This window comes from Lytechinus variegatus, chromosome 1 (assembly GCF_018143015.1).
Source record: "Lytechinus variegatus isolate NC3 chromosome 1, Lvar_3.0, whole genome shotgun sequence".
NCBI classification, from domain to species: domain Eukaryota; kingdom Metazoa; phylum Echinodermata; class Echinoidea; order Temnopleuroida; family Toxopneustidae; genus Lytechinus; species Lytechinus variegatus.
The window spans coordinates 55749189-55771532 of NC_054740.1; the positions used below are offsets into that span (position 1 = coordinate 55749189).

At 35.5% G+C, this 22344-nt stretch overlaps 1 protein-coding gene across 2 annotated transcripts in view; it reads left to right on the plus strand.

Annotated features, from left to right (window-relative positions):
* The window catches only part of LOC121417463, a 46800-nt gene that overhangs the window by 18929 nt on the left and 5527 nt on the right, over positions 1-22344 (plus strand). For both annotated transcript variants that reach the window (XM_041611181.1, XM_041611189.1), the window contains one exon: positions 6076-6180. In XM_041611181.1, the coding sequence (XP_041467115.1) occupies positions 6076-6180 (105 nt within the window). The remainder of the gene's footprint in view (positions 1-6075; positions 6181-22344) is intronic.

A 22344-nucleotide genomic window follows, 5' to 3' on the forward strand; every position in this document is an offset into this window, starting at 1 on the left:
ATGAATCATAACTATTATTTTACAATCAGTCACTAAGTTTTGTGATATGATGCCCATACTTTTGACAAGAAGAACACTAATTCTCATGAAAAACAAATTTGAAATTGAGAAGCCAAGCATATGTCGTAACAGGCGTATTCAGACCGCCTCAATCACCGGAGTACCCATCGAATTACAAGAGCCTGTTCAGCCCTCAAACTACCCGTTTATTATTTTCCACTTTCATACCGACCCGAAGCAGACCCTTTCAGGGTAAGTTCTTGAAGTTCTTGAAGAGCATGCGTGGTATGGTCTGATTAGCAGGCAAGGCACACGATTCAAAATTGATAGCTCAGCGCCAAACTGCTTGCTGGGTTTAGAAAGTTTCCCTGATTTGCTTTCACACTGCCAAAATACCTGCGACCCTGAAAAAAAGCCCTGCAAAAGTTCTTGTAATTTCAACAAGTACCTATTATTTGGTAGGTATTATCTTTTAGAGATATTACAAGTAATTTGCTTTCACACTGCCAAAATTACCCAGTATTTTCTGGTGGGGGTAGATCAGGGCAGATTTCTTGTTCGTTAAACACCTGGAAATAACAAACTTTGAGGCAGTCTGAATACACCTAGAGAAAACAGTGCTTCATGAAATACAAATTTGAACATGAGCCCCTTATCATATCATACTGAGTCTGATATGATTGGGGGCTCGTCCGTCCGTGCATGAAATTCTCATGAATGATTAAGGGATCACTTACCAGTAGAGAATGAGTCAGGTTTGGTTTCTCACTTAGGGTCTGTTTAACCTGGTAGAATTAGCATCAATGGACATCCATGCATGAAGAGTGGATATATGTTGGGACCTACTTGCTAAGGGCACCAATTTAAAGGTACTGGTACTCATTGCAATATGTATTTCGTTTTTTGTTGAATAAAAAAGATTTTTGTAGAAATTTTATTTTTCTCAAATTATCTATATTCCATAGCTCGGGCTTTGTTTACCTCATTATGTAAAAAAATATGTTGTCTTGATCATACAGTTAAAAAAATCAAAGAGAGAAAGGGGCAAATCACCCTTTAAAAGTGCCAAGGAGTGACAGAATTTTAGTAATTTGCTATGGATGAAAATGCCGTCACTCTTAGCCCCTTTTCCATCCTTTATTAAAGCCCGTTTTGTTTTAGGGTGTAACATGCCTGATCATACTAATTGCAATATGAAGGCTAAAGCTGACATCTGTATAGATCCTGTACCCTTTCAGCTTATCATGGAATAATTGGTTTCATAATAATTGTATGAATGTTCATTTCATGATCACAAGATATGAGAGCATTTCGCCTATTTATGAATCGAATGGATATGGATTTAATACTTGAATATCTATGTTTAGTCAGTTCCACTTTAATCACATTCTGATAAATAATGGACCATGTAAATATTTACCCACTCCATATCTATACAGTCTAGTCATGGGTAAATTCCATTTCTTGAACCCCAATGCAGTTATTCAATATTTCATCTTTATTTGCCTCCCCCCTTGCTTAGAACGCACATTCATCCCACGGTATTCTAATGAGATTTATTTTTAATCCTGGTTCAAGTGAGGCATGACGCGGTGTGTGCTTGCACAGTCGTAAAATAACGTTTCGCTCGAAGAACCTCCGAGCTGACTCATACTCCAGCTAGTCTGAGTTATATGCTTCTGTATTACAAGATTAAGAAAGAACAAGGTTTATATATACACACCATGCCAAGTAGACTTGTGTCATTTTTCCCCCCTTTCCTTCACGTGTTTGTTTATTAATGTTTATACGATGAAAAGCTTTCTTTTAATTGAAATGATGCATGGGATACACCTACATTTATGTCACCGCATTTTCTTTGTAGAATTATAATTTTGGAAAAGACTTTCTCAAGAGATATACAGGTTGCAACTCCCCATCATGAATTCTGTTGATCCCCCTTCTTTCTTTCTTAAAATAGTTTTGTAATAACCATATTAAAAAGCTCTAATTTAATTCAATTTAGAGAGTGCTTGTCTTTCACTTTCACCTTTCCTGCAAAAGGTCAATCAACCCATTCTGAATAAAACGTTCACTCCTTCATAGGCTTTTTTTAAAAATCATATCGAAAAATTATAGAAAATAAACTACTGTTCAAAGTCATTGACCCTACTTACCCAGGCGTTAATATATAATAGCAATGGAACATTATTTTTTCAATTCAGAAATCGACACTGAAGAAAGACATACAGTGTAATATCTGTTGTAATACAGCATATCTCCATGATATCAAAAGGTATTGATTTATATGGCTGGAATGATGATTTCGTTATTGACTCATTGATTATACTTAATGAGTGTTAAGGACTATTTATTATGAATAATGGTCTATACCTACATGTAATTAAGTGGCTATAAATCATTATATTCTTAATGGGGTCATGTCTTGAAAATAAATCACTTTTGGGAAGAATAAATCATTATTGTGCTGACTCGAGTGTATAAAGTATTTTCCCTCCCCTTCTCTTTATGAATTGAAAGAACATTTTTTGTTGAAATGCTTTAAGAGATATCAACCACCCCCTTGAGATTTCCTTCTTTTGCCTCCTGCTTCCCAAACATGAAAAAAAGGGTCAAAATACAAAATAAAACAAAATAGAGAAGTAAAATGCAAAAGTAAATGTATAGAAATGAATATATATATGTACAAAATTATGAAAATTATTTAGGAAAGAATGAAAATTTGTAAAAGTATAATATGAATGTTTTATTTTTTGCAGCAATAAAAAGGAAGGTGAAAATAGGGAAGTAAAAATTTTCCACATTCAGATTTATCAGACCTCAATACTTTGGCAGAAGTTTTTTCTATCCATGCTATTTGAGTTCCATGGTGATCTTACTTTCCAAAGCATTTTAATAGGACAGGATCACTATAAAATTACAAGATTATTTTGTGAATGACTCTTCTCTGCGTTTTCTTTGACTTGTCTTGAAAAATCCTATATTTCTCTGATGAACTAGAATGTTGAAAATCAGTCATTACAGAAAACTGCATATATCCACCTTCCTATTTTGATTTAGGTTGAAGATCATGTACTCCCTGACCAATTACAATAGATGATGAATCAGGGGGGTGTTTCATGAAATGTCTTTTCAGAGATTTTCACAGACAGCTGTTAAAAGCTATCAAAATCCTTGCATCTGATTGGCTTAGAGCAAATTTGTCTGTGGAAACCAATGACAAAACACATAGTGGAATGCTCCCCAACTTTGATTTGAAGTCATGTGACATTTTCTTTCCTTTCAACATTAGTTCATTTTATAAATCTGTTTCATGAATGTACTCCCACTCAGAAAACAAACGCTATACACTTAGACTGATTGATAAGTCACATTGTAAGGTTCAATACAAACACAGTAATTAATCAAATGTTAGAGCATTGAATGACATGTGCTCAAGAAACCTATTTGATTTCTTATATTCAGAGAAAGACAGTCTGAATCTAGTGACTAGTTTTTAGGTATTATTAACCAAATTGTGGAGTTTGAAGCTTTTATAGGTTCCCTGCAAGAAGGCATTAGTTCTCCTGGGGGCCCAGTGAAGAAAAAATACTTTTAGAAGCATCTAAAAAAAAAAATCAAGCGCGATACCCTTATATGCACATTTCATTGGTCAAAAGTCAGATGGCGTTAACATTTTTTGAATTGGAATTGATTGCAAATCTTTTGGGACAGGCCCAAGGGGAGTCAGGGAATGGAGAGGGGAATAGGGGGGGGGGGGGTGGGTTGAGGATGGGGAGAGGGGAGGGGAATGAAGAACTATATGTGGAGATGGAAAGGGGTCAGAGGAATAGGAAATTAATGAAATGCAGGAGGCGAGAGTTAATGATTTGACAAAAAGGGGAGGAAATAAAAAGATTTTTTTTCAATACCTTTTAAGAACTAAACATGAAATTAAATGGAAGAAAGGGATAATGTGATGAAAATTGTTATTTTTGTGATAATGAGATAAAAAAATAGAGAGGGGTCATTTGAATTACTCTGTCCATTTATGAATTGTAAATTTAAGGTATATTTGTGTTTACAGCAAGTTTTCTATACTTTAGGCTACATAAAGTCTGTGAATGACTATACTATAGACTTTCCTAGAACTTAGAAGTTCTTACAATCTTTATAGTAATAAAAATCTTTTGAGTTCTGATTATTGACAGGGATAAATGCCATGAACAGACATTGATTGATACACCCATGTCTGTCTGTTAATAACTCTATGAATAATCTATCAATATTTTTGAAATATAACCCCTCTTCTTTTTCAGATGAATATGTTTACACTTTCCAAATGACAATTAGATAATGTTTATAAATGATTTTTATTTTAAATATCTTTATTGATACTGACAGGAACACATATATGCTTCTTTTTTTTTTTTTTTTACTTGCCTTTAAATCAGGAAATGAACAGTTATTTTCATAAATCATTCAGAAATTCCTTTAAACTCTCAACTCATTGAGGTTCTTTTGAATTGATATTTGGCAGCTGTATTTATTGAGTTTACAAATTGAATTTCATCACTTATATTGTGCTGGGGTACCACAAAGCCTGATTTAACAATTGACAAAAGATGGCAGCAAACAAAGTTGAAGTCATTTCATCTTGATAGTTTCATGGACTTTGCCTGGGATTTTTTTTCTCTCCTTTTTGTTTTCGCTGGAATTTTACAGAATTTTAGATCTTGATTTATGTCTGATACTGGACTAGGTTGGATAATGTCAGTGGCAGAAACAGGCCATGATACAAATAGATATTCATGTCATAATTTACTATTCTTTAACTTCAATTTTTGGAAAAAAAATGGTGATGGGTGGCTATTGAAGCAAATCTGATGGGATATGTATGATGTCATGATAACTGTAGACTTTACTCATATTTTTCATTTTTCATCTTTCATTTTCTTTCTAAGTTTTTTAGGGCCTTAAAGTCTTTAATGACTTTGTGTGACTAATAATTTGGATCACGAATAATGTATGGGACGCATATATATACATGTATATATACACTGGCTGAAAGTAAAAAATCGAATTGAGCATAAGTCTCTGACTATCACATTCAAATGTCTTAATGATCAAGCTCCATCATACCTCCTAACAGTTCGCCAATCAATGTACAACACTTGGTCATCATCACATATCCCTCTTCACATCCCCCGGACATTCAAATTAGTAGGTGATAGGTCATTTTCTGTGTTTGCCCCCAAATATTGGAATAGATTACCCCATAAACTTAGACAATGTTCGTCTACTGATGTGTTTAAGTAGATGCTTAAATCTCATTTGTTTTAACATGTTTAATATATTGCAAGTAGTGTTTCATTTTGTGTAGTTTTGTTTCAAGTTTTTACTGATTGTATTTGTTTTGTCATTTGTACAGCGCTTTGAAACTTTTGAAAAAGCACTTAATAAGAAGGAATTATTATTATTATATATATTGAAATGAGACAGGCTGTGACTGTATAAGGCATCACTCCTTCTAAGACAAAAAAAAATAGTTCTATACTGATGGCAAGCAAACTGAAATAAAAAATGTTCTTTTTGTGTAAAAAATACAGACAATAAATAACATAATTTACCTGAAGCTATGCCTAAAGCCTACCCCTCTTTATTGAGAAATACTATCTTTTTCTTTTCATTTTGTCAATGTTTTTCAAATTTGTGTTATTGATACTTTTTTATTTTCACTTGTCATTCACATGATAAAGTGATATATTATTAAGCCCTTACAAGCTTTTTCGTGGCGAGGATCACATTGTCAATAAATGTAGTTCTTGTAAAAATGGTTGATCATGGAGATCATGGAACTCTACAAAATCTAGATGTAGGATGGCATGACAGTGAACCTTTGTTTTACAGGATTTATCAGGGAATCTGCGTTTCTTGCAACAACTATCATTTATCTCTTAGGGTCTTGTTGAAGAATTCCTCTAGTTTTGCCATTATGATTTCTTTTTTTTTTGGTTGCCCAGATTTGGCAACTCCATGTGATATGATATAGCTCAACTGACTGATTGTTTTATTTGTCTGTTTTTTTGTCAACAGTCGTACCAAATCCAGATCCAAGGTTTATCAGATACAGAGGAGGTCGCAGCAACGCCGAAGACCAAAGCGGACAGACGGGTAACATTCACCAGACAACCCGCACAGGTAAGGTTTCATTTCATCCTATCTTAATCTTAACACATCGGCCCAAATCCACAACGGTGGTTTTGAAACCCGTCGGTTGAACCCATGGTTAATGCAGATTTCATGTATAAATTATGCTTAATTTACCGGGTATATCAAAAAATATCCAATGCTGATGCGCTAAATTGATAGTTGTTGCCATGGTTGAGCATGCAATTTTATTCTTGAGTCCACTGTTTTAAACAAACGGTATTTGTGTAGTTGATGGGTCTCATTCCAGTAGTGCACAAACACAGAAGTGAATATACGACCCCTAATGTCCATTCATACCCTACACACACCGTCCTATTCCATCTGGAACAGCACTGGAAAGGGGGAATGTGATCTCTGAAAAGATCCTGGCTTTTTAATTTCTTGGTCTTTTGAATTTGTACGGGCGGTTGAACATGTGTCATTCCCAATGCTGAATGCTGCCCTCTGTTGGTGAAATCTGTTATGGCATTATCGAGAGTTTAGTCTACTTGTATGTCTGATGACTTATGAAGGTGGTTCACCTCTCCTGACGACCGACCGTGTCACAAGGAGTGACATCAACCTGTGATCTTAACATATCAATATGCTGCCCTCTGTTGACTAGTTGAGTTCTATATAGTTTTCATTTGAGAAACTTCACAAACATTACAAACCCTAGCATGTATGTTGTGGTCACGTGAGGATTTGGAGGGGCTGAAGTGATAACGAATCCACTGAAATTGCAACGCAATTTATCATATTACATAACCTAACTGGCTCTCAGTGTTCACAATGTGTACACGACCGAAAAACACACCGTGTAGATGTGACTCAAAATGGACTTTCAAAACGGGCCTAATATTGATACCCATGAATGATGAACCAAAAAGATTTCCATGACACACTGACTGTCAATCAATATTTTTTTATTAGGCCCTAAAGCAGGTGTTTTTTTTTTAAATGTCCATCAATGACAAACTGATCACTCTCAGATATGTTCCCTGACTTTTGCTCTGGTGACAGATGCTGCGATGAAAAATCTGCACGTTAAGCCAACCATAACACCTATACCGTAAGGGCACTAGTATTCAACCCGTTTGGAGAGTTTCCTCAAATATATAGAAATATAGAATTTACCTGAATTTCAGGCCCGTCCTATTTCCAAGAGCAAATGCTGGTTATCCTTTTTCCATAATTTTTTTCTTCAACCAGTCGACTGTGTGCACGGGCGATCGAAATATACGGCGATGGTTTTTGGCACTAGTATTCAATCCGTCGGCACTAGTATTCAACCTAGCGATTAAGATAGCCCTGTCTCTCAATCTGCCCTTGTCCCATCCGGCTATGGACTAGACCATTTGAGATGATACCAAACAGGGAATTAATCAAAGCCAGACTTACACAGATCAAGATCTAATTTGGCAATCCAAACACTTTTGAGATTTGCTATCTATCCTCACTAGGTTGAATGCTAGAGCCATTCAGTGCAAAAGGCCGCGCATACAGTCGACAGATTGATAAAGAAAATACCGACAACGGATTACCCTGGAAATAACAAAGGTATGAAATTAAGATAAATTCCCTATTTCTAAATATTTTCAGGAATATGTCAAAATCTTTGAATTATGCCGGGTTGAATACTAGTGCCCATACGGTATAGTCTCCAAAACTAAGTAAATCCTAATCCTTATCTTATACCCTTTTCATAAACCTATCCTCCAATTAGCCGCCTAAGAGTAATGCGGATAATTCAATAAAAATTGCGTTCACAAACTCCGAAAATAAGCCGCATTATTTTTACGAGCGCCCGTCCTGAAAAAGGCGGATAATCGTCATGACAACTGGACACGCCCCCTCCGATGCGGTTGTGTTGGGAAAGGGTGACCTTGTGACCGCACCATGGCAATTATCCGCATTATTTGGAAATGCGTTCATAAACTCAAAATCTTATCCTGATGCTGCTATTATGCGGATAATAGCAGCATCAAAATAATGCGGATAACTCTGGTCCTCCTCCAATTTTACGACCAAATTATGCTGCTATTAGCCGCATAATTGGGTTTATGAAAGGGGTATGAGATATCAAGACAGGAGCAAATATCGCAGGAGCAAATGTCGTTTCACCTCAGATATACTTGTTCATGAAATCAGTGAATATTGCTCTATAGGCGGTGCTGCACCATCCTGAGTTTGCTTAATCTCGAGATTTTAGCCCGATTGGCCCTCTTTGCGATTAATCTCAAGATTCAAGAAACCCCGTCTCCACCATCGCAAGAAGAGCCATTGCTGCTCGAGCGAGGCATCGATGCATTATGGTATGAAGCCGTGAATAAATAATCCCGAGTGCATCTGCACCTATGAATTAGCGTGATGATTCGTAAAATAGCGTGCTATTTTATATTTTGCGAATAATCCCAAGTTGACTTGGGATTGCAATCTTGAGATTAATCATACGAATTAGCGCGATAATTGCGTCTCCATTGCAAATAATCTCGAGATTGTTCAGATCAGGATAATTTGCCGGATCAGAAATAGCGCGCTAATTTGAGAAATCAGGATGGTGCAGACGGCCCTTATGTGTGAGCTCAGTGGGAAAATGATAGAATTATCAAGGCATGTCGTTAACCTAATTTTGAGAGCAGGTCAAGTATCGATAAAGGTTGGCAGGAGGAGATTTAGAACTCATTTTGTATAAGACCATGCTTCCCCCTACAGCTGATGATTATTGATTTTTCCGACTCTTGCTTGAAAAACGTGATTAGACATTGAATGTTGAAATGTTGGAATCCAACATTCAGGAATTCGTTCTTCGGCTTTGATCCACATTTATGGACACTCACACATACACACCCACCCACCTTCTTCCCCTCCCCCCACACACACAGGCATGTAAATGCTGCCAAACGGATGGTAACCCCCACCTATTCTGCTGTGCAAACCCTTCACTCGAGTTAAGGGTCTGAATGTGCAGCCTACTCATGCCTTGTGTACAGAAGGCCCTCTCGCTCAGAATTGTAATAGCAAGTTTTGTTTGTGCTAGTCTTTGCATGAAGACCCACTTGTTGATCGAAGTTTCAATCAGGGTCTGTTCCTACAGACTAATCCCCAACCCCAACAAACAATCTGTATAACTGCATGCAAGCATTTCTTTTGATGTTACTTTTCTTAAAGGACTATTTGAATTTCAGTAAAGTTAAAGATTTTAAAGATAAATATGCTTCGTTCAACACAGCTCTAATTCAAATTCACATTGAGGAAATGCAAGATTAGGGTCAACCTTAGCGTGTTTATCTATTCTAGATTCGGAGATGGGGGGGTTGGATGTGGGTCGAAAGATTTATGAGAGAAGAAAGGGAGAAGAACAAAAAACAAAAACATTGGCAAAGCATTTAGTGGAGGCAGCACTGAATTTGAAATTCATCATTCCAACGTGACGTGACGGGAAGCAGCAGAGAGCGTGAAGTTGTTTTTTTGACGTCACTCCTCCATCGTCTAAATATAAACCATGCTTTTGTATGTTTTTAACCTCTAGAATTTTTTATGAATTTAAAAGAAAATGCTGTTAGATTCTATTTATACCGATCTGGACAGTGCCTAAAGCATAACACCATGACAGAAAATGTGGGATGCACAAAATACTTTTTGTTTATAAGGGTGCTATGAAAAGTAAAATGTGTTTGCTCATTGTAACTAGAACTTGCTTTAGTTGGGTTTTAATGGCCAATGAAGCATAGTTAAATTTATTTGTTTTGATTAACAATAATAGCAATAGATATTTCTTTTTTTTCTGTCAAAGGGCATCTATGCATGAATATTATCTTCCCCAGTGAGAAATTCATCAGACCAGAATTCTTATATTTGAATTAAATCTCTGCTGTAATATGTCATCATGTCATACATTCAGAAATATATTTTCATCCTAAATAATATACAGTGTAGATCAAAGTTTTATGATACTAAATATATCTGAAGTCTCTCGCAATCAGCCTATTGTCATATGGAATCTTTATTGTCAAAGTGTTTTATCTTTTAGCGCATGAACTCTTTTTTTGTCATTTCCATCTGATCTGTCACATTTCCTGACACTGGAATCCTAATTCTCCTCAATTGTCTATAATTTTAGCTGGGGCAGGAAATTCGCCTATCTCTGAGATGCTAATTTACTCTATTAAGGGAAGTGTCTTGTGTGGAAACTTCTACTGGAATCAATATTTTCACCCCGATTCTCGTCTAATTTTACCTTATACAGGGCATCCCACAAAAAAAGGAAACCCGTTTTCAGAGATAAATTTCACAATGATCAAACATGTTTTTACTATGAATTTGATATTGATGGTAAGAGTGGACTCTGATCTTTACTTTGAGAACAACAGCTCAGCAAATCATTCACGCATGGCAGGTTACAAACAAAAAATATTTAGGCCTATCAGGGACGATTTGTGCAGAAACTTGTGTAAGAATCTGAATCGACTTTCATTTCAGGGATCAGTGAGAGAAACTTAAAGGACAAGTCCACCCCAACAAAAACTTGATTTGAATAAAAAGAGAAAAATTCAACAAGCACAACACTGAAAATTTCATCAAAATCGGATGTAAAATAAGAAAGTTATGGCATTTTAAAGTCTCGCTTATTTTCAACAAAATAGTTATATGAAGGAGCCAGTTACATCCAAATGAGAGAGTCGATGACATCACTCACTCACTATTTCTTTTGTATTTTATTATATGAAATATTTTGATTTTCTCATCATTGTCATGAAAAATGAAGTTTCATTCCTCCCTAAACACGTGGAATTCCATTATTTTAACATTTTGTGCTTCAGACAAGGAGGTCCTAATTGTCAAATTTGTAAAAATTGAAATATTGTATAATTCAAACAATAAAAAACAAAAGAAATAGTGAGAGAGTGACGTCATCGACTCTCTCATTTGGATGAAACTGGCTCGTTCATATAACTATTTTGTTGAAAATAAGCGAAACTTTGAAATGTCATAACTTTCTTATTTTACATCCGATTTTGATGAAATTTTCAGCATTGTGCTTGTCTGATTTTTCTCTATTGATTCAAAACAACATTTTTCTGAGGTGGTCTTGACCTTTAACAAAGAATACAAAAGAAATGCTAATGAGTCCATCGTCGAAGAAGCATGGTTGTTGTATCAGGAACCAATCTTGTCCAATTTTTCAGGGCAACCTAATTTTGACACTAAATTTTCAAACTCATCTTGCTCATCAATGTGTGGAGTGTTTGTCACGTATTAGGTATCAAAATGTAGAGAAATAATTGAATGGTATGCTGATGTAAATGAAAAATCATAGTTAATTTGCATTTGAAGAAAAACAGGTGTGGGAATCCCAGTTTCCTTTTTTCTGGGACGCACTGTGTACTCTGCAATTATTACCTTCAATAAGAACATTCATTTCTGGAAAAAAAAAACATTTATGTCTATAAAAGCAGGTCACATTTCTGAAGGATGATGAACGTGGGAATATGATCCAGAAATCTTAATAATCGATATAGATGTCAGAATTGACTCGACGGAAATGGGTTAATTTGGACCATGATGTTGAAGAAAGAAATTGTGATGTCCATCATGTTTTTGAAGAGTAGTTGAGGTTAGTTCTTGTGATGTCTCGCCGCATTTCATTATTTTGATGAAAATAACATTTTGATAATGTTCAACATTAGTAGCAGGTAACAAATTTGTTTTGAAGAACTGCATATTATTACCCAGGCTTCCAGGGTAGAGCTGTCACTTATAAATTCCTGCCATGTACCGCTATGTATTTAACCTACCTGGATGGAGTGTGGCAAATCAACGCCTTTGTATAAGTGCAGAGGTGGGAATCAAATCCTGGGGCCCATTTCATAAAGAGTTACAACTGAATAGTTTTCCATTATAGACATAGCAACTACCATAATGGTTGATTTTGATTGGCTGCTGAGCCCTGTTGCCATGGTAGTTGCCATGATGGCAAAGTTACAACAGTTGTAACTCTTTATGAAACAAGGCCCTAGACCTTATGATTCGTAGTCTGGAGACATTATTCACCAGCCCACATTTAACATCTCCAGGTTGATTAAGCTAATAGGTGTTATAGGAGATCTGGGACTTAGACCATTCGCTAGGACAGGGAATGATTTGAGTACCGTTTCTGGTTGTGAGGGAAAAGCTTTCAGCCAGGGTTCCCAGCCCATCAGGGGAATTAGGGAAAATAATTAACTTTTTTTCCCATGAGGGAAAAATCACGAAATTTGATAATACCTCAAAACAGGGGAAAAATGCCTCAAATGAGGGAAAAATTAGGGAATGTGATCAGCTGAAAAGTCAAAAGCACGGTAGTCATGATCAGTCAGATTTTGTTATCTTGTTGCGTATTAAAACAACATCCATTGAATGGCTGGTTATGGTGCTACTAATTACAGGTAGTTTTAAATTATTGTTTTGCACTGAAAATACATGAAATTTAGTGCAACAACTTATAAAACATGCGAAACTGGGATTGAGTCTAAACAATTATCAGAGATTTTTAAAACTTCATCTTGAAAAGCTAGGAACATTATCAACTGTGTTCTAAAAAGTCGTATGTAAAAAAATTGCTGCGCAAAGGAAATTTTGTGCAGCAGTAAAAAAAAATGTGGAGCAAATTGAGATGTGATATCAGGAAAATAATTCCCTCTAGTAGTAGGGGGTGTTTCACAACAAGTGAAGTATGAATAGTCGCACTTACATATCCAGTTGCATGCGAATAAAAGGCATCACCGCATTGGTCAAATAATGCCAAGAGAGCAGATGCTACTGCTTATTAATCAATAAGGTTGCGTGTTAGATAATCATGTGCGCATCAGCACTAAGCATGACTTAACTTTAAGTTAACTTTAAGTCATGCTTAACTCTTTGTTGTAAAACACCCCCCCCCCCCCCGTTGTTTTTTTTTTAAAGCTGTTTGTAAGTTAAGAGCAACTTTAAGAACTACTGGTGATCCTTTCTTGTGGAAAATGAGATGTTCATTGGTGACTACTTAGCGCGTAAGAAAGGATCACCAGTCGTTCTTAAAGACACTCTTAACTTACAAACAGCTTTATAGAATGGCCCCCTGGTGATATTTTATAAACAAACTGGAGAGTAAACAATGTTGACCAACGACACGATTGATCCGACAACAAGAAACATCTGTGAAGATCAGCTTTCCCTGATGAATAAACCATGAACTTTTTTACCTGGTTAGCCTACTTCCAAAAATACAAGAAATAACAAATTCTTGAGTGTAAGAGATACATTTGTTTGTTAAACTCCATGAGATGACCAGGGTCCTGTTGTAGAAAGAGTAGCAATTAATCGCAACTCTAAAAATTAGGCACTACTTAATTTTCAACCAATCAACAGTGCGCATTTTGGACTTGCTATCAATTTTTTTACTTGCGTTTAATTATTTGACTTGCTTTTAAACGCAACTGTTTCTGCGACGGACCCCAGGGCTCCGACTTACAAAGAGATACCATTGATCCGATTGATCGTAACTCATTGAAATCCATCAGTGTCATAATTTTTTCTCCAGGATATCTGCACGATATCCTTTGTAAACAAAGAGAAGCACAGTGAATTTTCAAGAAGACAATTAATGCCTGAAATATGCATCATAGTTTGAAAATATTTTGAACAAACATGCACAATAGATGTTAACGTTGCTGAACGTCCATAGATGTGATTGATTGGATCAAACGAAACTATTTGTGAGACGGGGCCCAAGGCTCTGTAACACAAAGGTTAGTGATTAATCACTAATTGAAATGGCCTTTCACGATCATCACTGCATGCACATTTTGCCCAGTAGGCTAACAACGAACCAATCAGGTCTTACAAAGAGTTGCGATGATCGGATCAACCACAACTATGGATAGCCAGCATCGTCAACATCTAAAATGCATATTTGATCAAAATATTTTTTGTTTACAAAGGACGTTTTTCAAATTTCTTGTAGAAAATATGACCATGCTGGATTTCCATAGAATTGCAATTGATTGGATCAATCGTACCTCTTTGTAAGACGGGGCCCAGAATGTTTTTTTTCTTCAAGTTCGTGACTAATCGTTAACCTTTGTGTTACGGGAGCCCAGGGCTCTGTAACATAAGGTTAGCCATCAATCGCTAAATACCAATAGCCAATCAAGATCACTGTTGCATGCGCACTTTGTTAAAAAACACAGGAACCAATCAGAATGGTTCTTTAATATTTGTAATTCATTTGCAAGACATCATGTTATGGGACACAGCTATCTGGAATAGATCAGTCATTGATCAACATAATTATGAACAATCTTGATTCTTTTGGCAGTTGAACTGTCAAATATTTGTCATTATTTTGCTTTTCATAAGAACTTTGTTACCTTTGTTTTTAAAGATATGTTAGAAACTTGGCCAATTTCTTCTATGACATAAGAATTGTCATATTGGGCTAACTTGTTGCGACTTAAGAACCATTCTGATTGGTTCCTGTAAGTGTTTTCAAAGACCCTGACCGGTGTAAAAACAATTATATATCCAAAGGTAATGATTCATAGAATAGAAATATACCAAAAATATTCCATATATCTCCTTTCATTTCTTAAAAATATTCAATAAAAATCAAAGAAACTTCTCCTTCAAAGTACGCTTCGATTGAGCACCCCCACGTCGCCTGGAAATGATGACGTCACATTGTGTCTGGAGGGTTGTGATTCCATAGGTTTGTGTACAAAAGCATTGGGTATATTCTTCCATTTCCATGTGAGGAATCCATTTTTTGTCGTTTTCAGATGAAAATGGCACTCAAAGTTATTCACAGTTCAAATTGATGTATAAACCTACAGCTATTCAATACCTTTTTTGTGATTTCTTTGTTTGGCTCTTATTGGGCCTAAATTGCTATGTCAGGAAAAGTTGTTATACATAATCTGAATGCAGATAGAATTGAAATCTGCGCCAAATAAGCAGGAAATAAAATATGGCAAACACTAGTTCAAAACTGTAGATTTCATAAATTCAAGCTTGTGGATCCCTCTTTGATAGAAGTGAAGAGAATGAAATGCATTATCTGGAAAGCAAAAAAATCAGCCAGTTTTTCTGTGTACAAACCTATGGAATCACGACGCCTCTTACACAACGGGACGTCACGGTCTCGAGGCAGGTGAAAAGCACAAAGCCTATTTTCTAAGCCGGGTTTGAAGCCCGATAATTGGAATATTCTTAAGCAAAATACTCAGATGGGAAGCGGTGAAAATGCATAAAGCATACATTGCTGTATTCAGTAGCTTATAAGCTTTCCATTGGTATATAATTTGTCAATTTCATTTTTGGTCCAGTCTGGGTCTGTAACAAAATGCGCATGCAACAGTGATCTTGATTGGTTATTGGTATTTAGCGATTGGAGCCCAGATTGTAGAAGATCACTCTGAATTACATGTGTAAGGCAATTTGATAAAAAAAATAATTATTCCCATTTTTTTTTGCATGAGTGTAACAAGCAAAAAATGTAATTCATTCTGTTTTTTTTTACTGTTATTGAACTGAAACAAATTTAGATTATTTTTAGAATGCCTCTCCGTCTTCACATCAAGAGTTTTTATCTGTTGAATCAAACTTTGTTCCTTGGTGATATTCCAGACACAACATATCGAATGACAGGAATTAAAACCCGTTATTTCATCTTTTATCTCAAAATAGTGTTTTTGTGTGGGTGTTGCTGTTCTTTCCTTTTCTTTAAAATAGTTTAGTGATAGCTGATATCTAAAAGTATCCTCACTTTGTTTTACGTCTAGGATTGAATTTCAATTGTAAAATGCTTGAAAATGATATTTTTAGTACTAACGAGATTATTTGATTATAGGAGGGATTTCATATATTATTTTTATTATATGATTTTTTTCGTAAATTAAGAAAATATTTGAGGAGGAAGCATCAAGGATGCACAACAAATGATTGTTGTTCAGTGTGGACGATTCCTTCACTTTACAGCAAATATTAGTTTGGTGCATTGAACGTGTTGAATAAACCCTTTAAGACAGGTTTCTTTCATAAAAAATGTTGAACAGAATTCAACTTCATCGTTAATATCTCCATAATAACTTCATTGTTAATATCTCCATAATAACTTCATTGTTAATATCTCCATAATAACTTCATCGGTAATGTCTCCATAATAACTTCATAAAATGGTCTCTCAAGTAGGATAATCATTCATGAAAAAAAAAGAGTACAAGAAAATTTCTCCTGAGAGATTTGCCAAAGAGATGTTTGATACTATGATTTCCCATGATATTCTCTTGCCCATCAAAACTAGCAATGAACATGTATGTCTACTTTCAATTACCGTCAAGATGATCTATTATTAATTTTTTTTATCTTCAAATGTTGATTAGATTATTATTCTCTAAACCAAGAGTTTTGAAAGTAATTTTTGAGATTACCCAGAGTGTGGAAAAGAAACATTTTTTTCTCAATTGCTAGCTAGCCTCACTTATTTCGAAACAAGCAGGCCTACCAATGTGTCTCCATTGTAATGTATATCAATCGTAACAATAGATTTTGAGTCGATTTTTTTTGCGGGGAGGTGCTTTTTCCATTGGGTTTACCAAACATGCTTGCTGGCCCTGAAAGATATTAGTTTTCCAGCCAATAAATACACTATTATGAACAAATCAGCTTATTTGTAACATCTATTGTTTGAATGGCATATATGACATGCCTCTGCCCACTGGCTGTATTTTTTTTAATTTCGAATGATTATTTGATGTATAGCTGTTTATTTTCTATTAATATAAATAATATAGAGGTTTGACTGTGATATATCCTCAATTCATCTATCATCGATGACAACAACCTTTAAATGTGATCTCTGGGGTAACATGAAACCTATCTATAGCAAGAGGGAGATAAATCAGAGACCTATGCCAGGTGCAAAGATGCAGAAAGAGGGTACTTCGCAGAAAAGATGCAAAGAATGAAGTTCAAACCAAAGGCTATGGTAGTGTTAAAAGGAAAAGCTATGAGCAAGTGTAACCTTATATCTCTAGAGTTACTCAAGACTTGAAATCATTTCTGTGTAAGGGCACACCCATTTCCCTTTCTTAAATGCTAACAGATCATCCGACTTATGTATCTTCCCTTTCCATCTAACTCCCTTCTTTTTCTCCATCCCTTTCTATCTCTCTGCAATTTTGTCTCCACGACACCTACCTATATGGGCATTTTCACGGTAACTGACGTTGCACGGCACAATTTTACACACTTTTCATTGTGTGTATGATTATTTCTAAAACAACAAATGCTTAAAAGCAAACTACCATCATTTGATGTTTGAGAGATAATCATACACACAAAGAAAGGTGTGTAAAATTTTGCCGTGTAATGTCAGTTACCATGAAAATGCCCATATGTATCTCTCCCCCTTCCCTTTCTCTATCTCTGTTCATCTCTCTCCCCTTAACTATTATTTTCTCTCTTCCTTTTCTCCCCCTCCCCCATCTCTGTCTACCCTCTTCTCTCATTTTCTCTTACACCCCCCCCCCCCTCTCTGTTCCGTCTCCCTCAAGTTCTCTCCCATGAGGTTGATAAGATAATCATTTCACATTTCCATCTTTACTCCTTATCATTAAGACAATTGGACATGTAAATTTTAGGTAACCAGCGCGTGACACTGGCGCCAGTCCGACGGTCCCAGACCAGTAAAAATTCCTGTCAGGCCAGTAACTTTTCAGAAATAGCCAGATCTACTGGTCCGACTTTACCAGTAAAAAAATGTATCATACTGATACAAATGATATTTTATCTTGTTTTGTAAATTATAAAATGGCTCTTGCATCTAAAAAAAAAATGGTTTTCCAAAGATGAGAAATGGCTCGCATGTATTCTGTTGTGCGTGTGTATCGTTTTTATGTTTTTTGGGAGGGAGGGGCAATTAAAGCAATAAAAGAGAGCAAAATAAACTTGGAAGTCCTTTTTTAATGTTTATCTTTAGTTTGGAGGACCAGCAAATTTTAGGTTCAGACCAGTAAAAAATAGAAAAATGGGGTGTATACTGGTCCAACATCAAAAGGTTAGTGTTGAGCCCTAGGTACTCAGGCAAGTTCTTTCTTTTACAATAAATGCTCAATTACTTCAAATCTACTTTAGATAGCTAAACAGTACAATAAGGTTCAAGTAATGTCCTCTACCTTTTTTTTTCATTTTAATGAATGAATTAAGTTTACTTAAGAAGAAATGGGACTCCATTCTTATGGCATGGGGTACTATAGTATGAGAATATGAATATTGTCTTTCTGTCTTTCTAGCCTGAGATAATATTTCACAACTGACTTCGAGGCATGCAAAGAATTCTAAAATCATAGATTTCATTCATATTTCAAGGTTGAATAGTAGATTAGAAAATAAATATAATCTTTCTGCCTCTGTCACCTGAGATAATGCCTCACACCTAATTTCCAGAATTTAAAAACTCACTTTCATATTTCAAGGTCAGATAACGCCACCCAACGTGTATGATGTCGTATAATAAATTCCCCGTCATCGAGTTTTTTGTTGGGATTGTTTTGAATTTGGCAGGAATTTCTTAGTAATCGTAAATATATGTCAAACATGACTGTAATGATAATTGAGAAAAAAAAATCATGAACACTCTCAGACAGATTGTAATTTTTCAAATCTATGTAGCATGTCAAACAAACTTTTCGAGTTTGACAGAAATGTGATTGCTGGAGCTGGAGGAAATACATCATTTGCAAATACAGTGCATCCCACAAAAAACGAAACCGAGATTTATCATAACTTGATCACAAATCTCATTCACGCATGAGTGAGCAAAATCAATTTAAAAAGGGGATTCCAAAAAGTCACTTGGCGGGCCGTATCTGGGTTTTAAAAGGAAAACCAAATTTTTAAAAAGTTCAATATCTGCTCTTTAATTTGATACCTCAATCACAGAAAATGGTCAAGGAATAACAAAGTTCTGGGGCGGTATTCTGAACATTGTCTTTTCTCCATATTTTATCTTATCTCAGAGATATGACAAAATCGGTATTCTGGTGGATGTCATAACTTTTGTCACAAAAATTGTCATAAATTTTGTCTCTTCTCTTTAGCGCGCAGCAAAAATATGCGGCTTTAAATGCGCGTAATCCTTTTATACAAGCAAAAGATATGACAAAAGTTATGACAGGGGGGTAGCAGTCATAAATTTTGTCATATCTTTTAGTACCAAATATCCCGATACCCTGCCGACTGAATGTCAAGCAAACAATTATATTATTTAGATTAGATTGTGGTGTTAGTTTCACTCATCTTCCATGACAATTTTCAAAATTATTTTTTCATGCTACAATTAGTTAGGCCCTCCATATTTATTCCTCCTTTTTTTCTCTGTTTTCCTTACTTTTATACTTCTCCTCTAAAATTCTTCATAGCTCCCTGTCTCTCTTTGTAATTAAGCGCATAAATATACGCGTAGTTGCGCGATGCCAGCAACTGTTTTGGGGATACGCCCTACTTGCAACGGGGCTTTCCTATTGGCTAGAATGGCTCCAACTGGGAACTAACGATGATTTTGATTGGTTTGCTTCCGAAAAGATGGGTGGGAACTTTGAGAGATATGACAGGGAAAAGACAATGTTCAGAATACCGATTTGTGACAATCATAGCGGTGTCACATCTCGGAGAGAAATGACAAGTTATGACAGAGTTACAGAATACCACCCCTGGTTATTTGAAATAAGGCTTGAATTTCAATAATTTCATAAAATGAAGAGGTTTTTTACAGGCTAGCGTTCAAACTCACTCGACGCTCCATTTTGTTGACGATCAGCGATGCATTAGTTACCGTGCGATAGCTTCTGTGGGAAACTGGTGAAAACATGTTTATTTAATGAAATTATGGAAATACAAGCATTGTTTCGATGGAACATAACTTTTTTACTTCTTGACCATTTTTTGTGATTAAGGTATCAAATAAAAGAGCGAATATTGAACTTTTTATTCATGTGACTTTCTTTTTGAAATTTAGATACACCCCGTCAAATGAGTTTTTGGCATCCTTTCTTTGAATTGTTTTTTGCTCACTCATGCGTAAATGAGGAATAATCTAAGTAGTACCAGATGAAAGAGGAGATTCTAAGCTTTATGTTGGTAGGTCATTTGTCTATTTTATTTATGATTAAGTTATGATAAATCATCACTATGTCTTGGTTTCGTTTTGGGACGCACTGTATATTACACTTTTGTGGACCGTAGCCTTTAATACTTTTTTTGCCAAAAGAAGTGTTGATTCTGATTCACCGGGCATAACTAGGGGGCGGAAGAATGATTAGGGAAACAAATAAAAGTGATGAAGTATGATTTTTTATATGTAAATATTGTAATGTATCTTGCAAGTGAAAATTACTCTTTATACAGTCCTTATGATTTTAATATAGGACTTCTTTGGTGATTCGAGCATTTCACATTTTTTAAAGAGAGATAGAAGTGTGGACTATTTTTTTTTAGGAATTTAGGGAAAACAGAATTAAATATTATTAATATTTGAATTTGAGAACATGTTACTCTTTGGTTTCTATGTTAATATCTTAATGAGATCTTTCTGCAACTGTATTTTTACTAATTATACGAGTCATACAAACGGAAACCTAAGAATTGTCCTTCTTTGTGCGTCACTGGTCATGCCTAATTCTTGCTCGCCGAAAGTTCAGCTGTAACCTTATAACTCTGTTTATCAAAATCAAACCTATCCCATTCAATCTTGGCATACCCGAGTCCTATTCTCTTGTTGAACAGAAAGAACGGAGATAGTATTACCAATTAAACGGTTATTTTGATGTTGAAGAGTGTCTTATTGAAGTTTGTTATTGATCAAAAAGCAATTGATTACCTCCGCTGTCAAAGCAAAAGGAGTGAAATGAGATGCGATACTGCGGTCATTCTCGCTTCATTTTCCACCCAAAACTCAAATCACTTGATAAAAATCTATAGATAGTAAACACAGTAATAATGATAATAATAATAATAATAATGTCATATTTTACCCAGGGTAGCCACGCGAGTTCCGAAAACTTCTCCTAGCAGGCACTGTTTAACATGATTCTGTTATTATACTAGAGTATATACAGTGAATGCAGCTCAAGAAATGATGAAATAAGATTCATAGATTGAATTCCTGGAAAATAAAAAAATCCTACAATTACATTTTTGCCATTCAAGAATCATTTGGATCATAACATTCATTTGATTCTGTTTTGATTTCATTTTATGATCGATATCAGAGCTGGAATAGAATTTCCCTCTTTTTTTATTTCCAGGAATTTAATCTGTTAGTCCCACACCATTTATTTTGGTGTATTCTTAATTCTTTGTAATATCCTTTTCAACAGGTTTCATTGAGTAGTATTCTATCTCAGTAGCATGTTAGCACTCCTCCGCCATACTCGCCACCTGTTTACTCCCAACCTGCCTCACCTTTCTACGGTAGCCTCAGGAGTTCCTATAAATGAGCAAAACCGATACGGAACGAGGCGGGTCAGCCGATGGTTAGTCTCCCACTCAAAGACGATGCACCTATCACTTACAATTGTTGTTTTGGCTATCTTTCCCACTTTGAATCCATCCTTCGTCGGAGCTCTTACATTGGGCTCCAGCTTGAGAAGATATTATACACGCCTTTTTTACTTTCATCAGATGCATCGTCTTAAAAACGGCAAATCTGTTAAGCCCCCCCCCCTGTTCATATGATGAAAAGAAGCAAGCAGCAGTGATATTCTTTTTATTACTTTTCCCCCTGACTGATAGGTATATATATTTTTTTTCTCAGGCGCATTGAAAATGATTTGTAATTATGGGGGTGGGTAGGAATTTCACTGCAAACTATATAATTGTTTGTTATTATTTGCATCATCATTTAGCTTTACCAATAGAGACACACATCCTACTAAATTAGGGTCGTACATTACTCTTTTCCCTATTTATGAAATGGTTTGTACTCATTTGCTTAAACCAGCATGATAGAGAAATATGACTTTGATGGAACTTAAAATATATGGAAGATCAATGTATTTCAATATTTGGTTATTTCCACTCATTCATCTTCGACAACAATTTGTGTTCTCTTGCACCTTTCCGAAATTATCGTTGAATTTGTTTATATTGTGATTT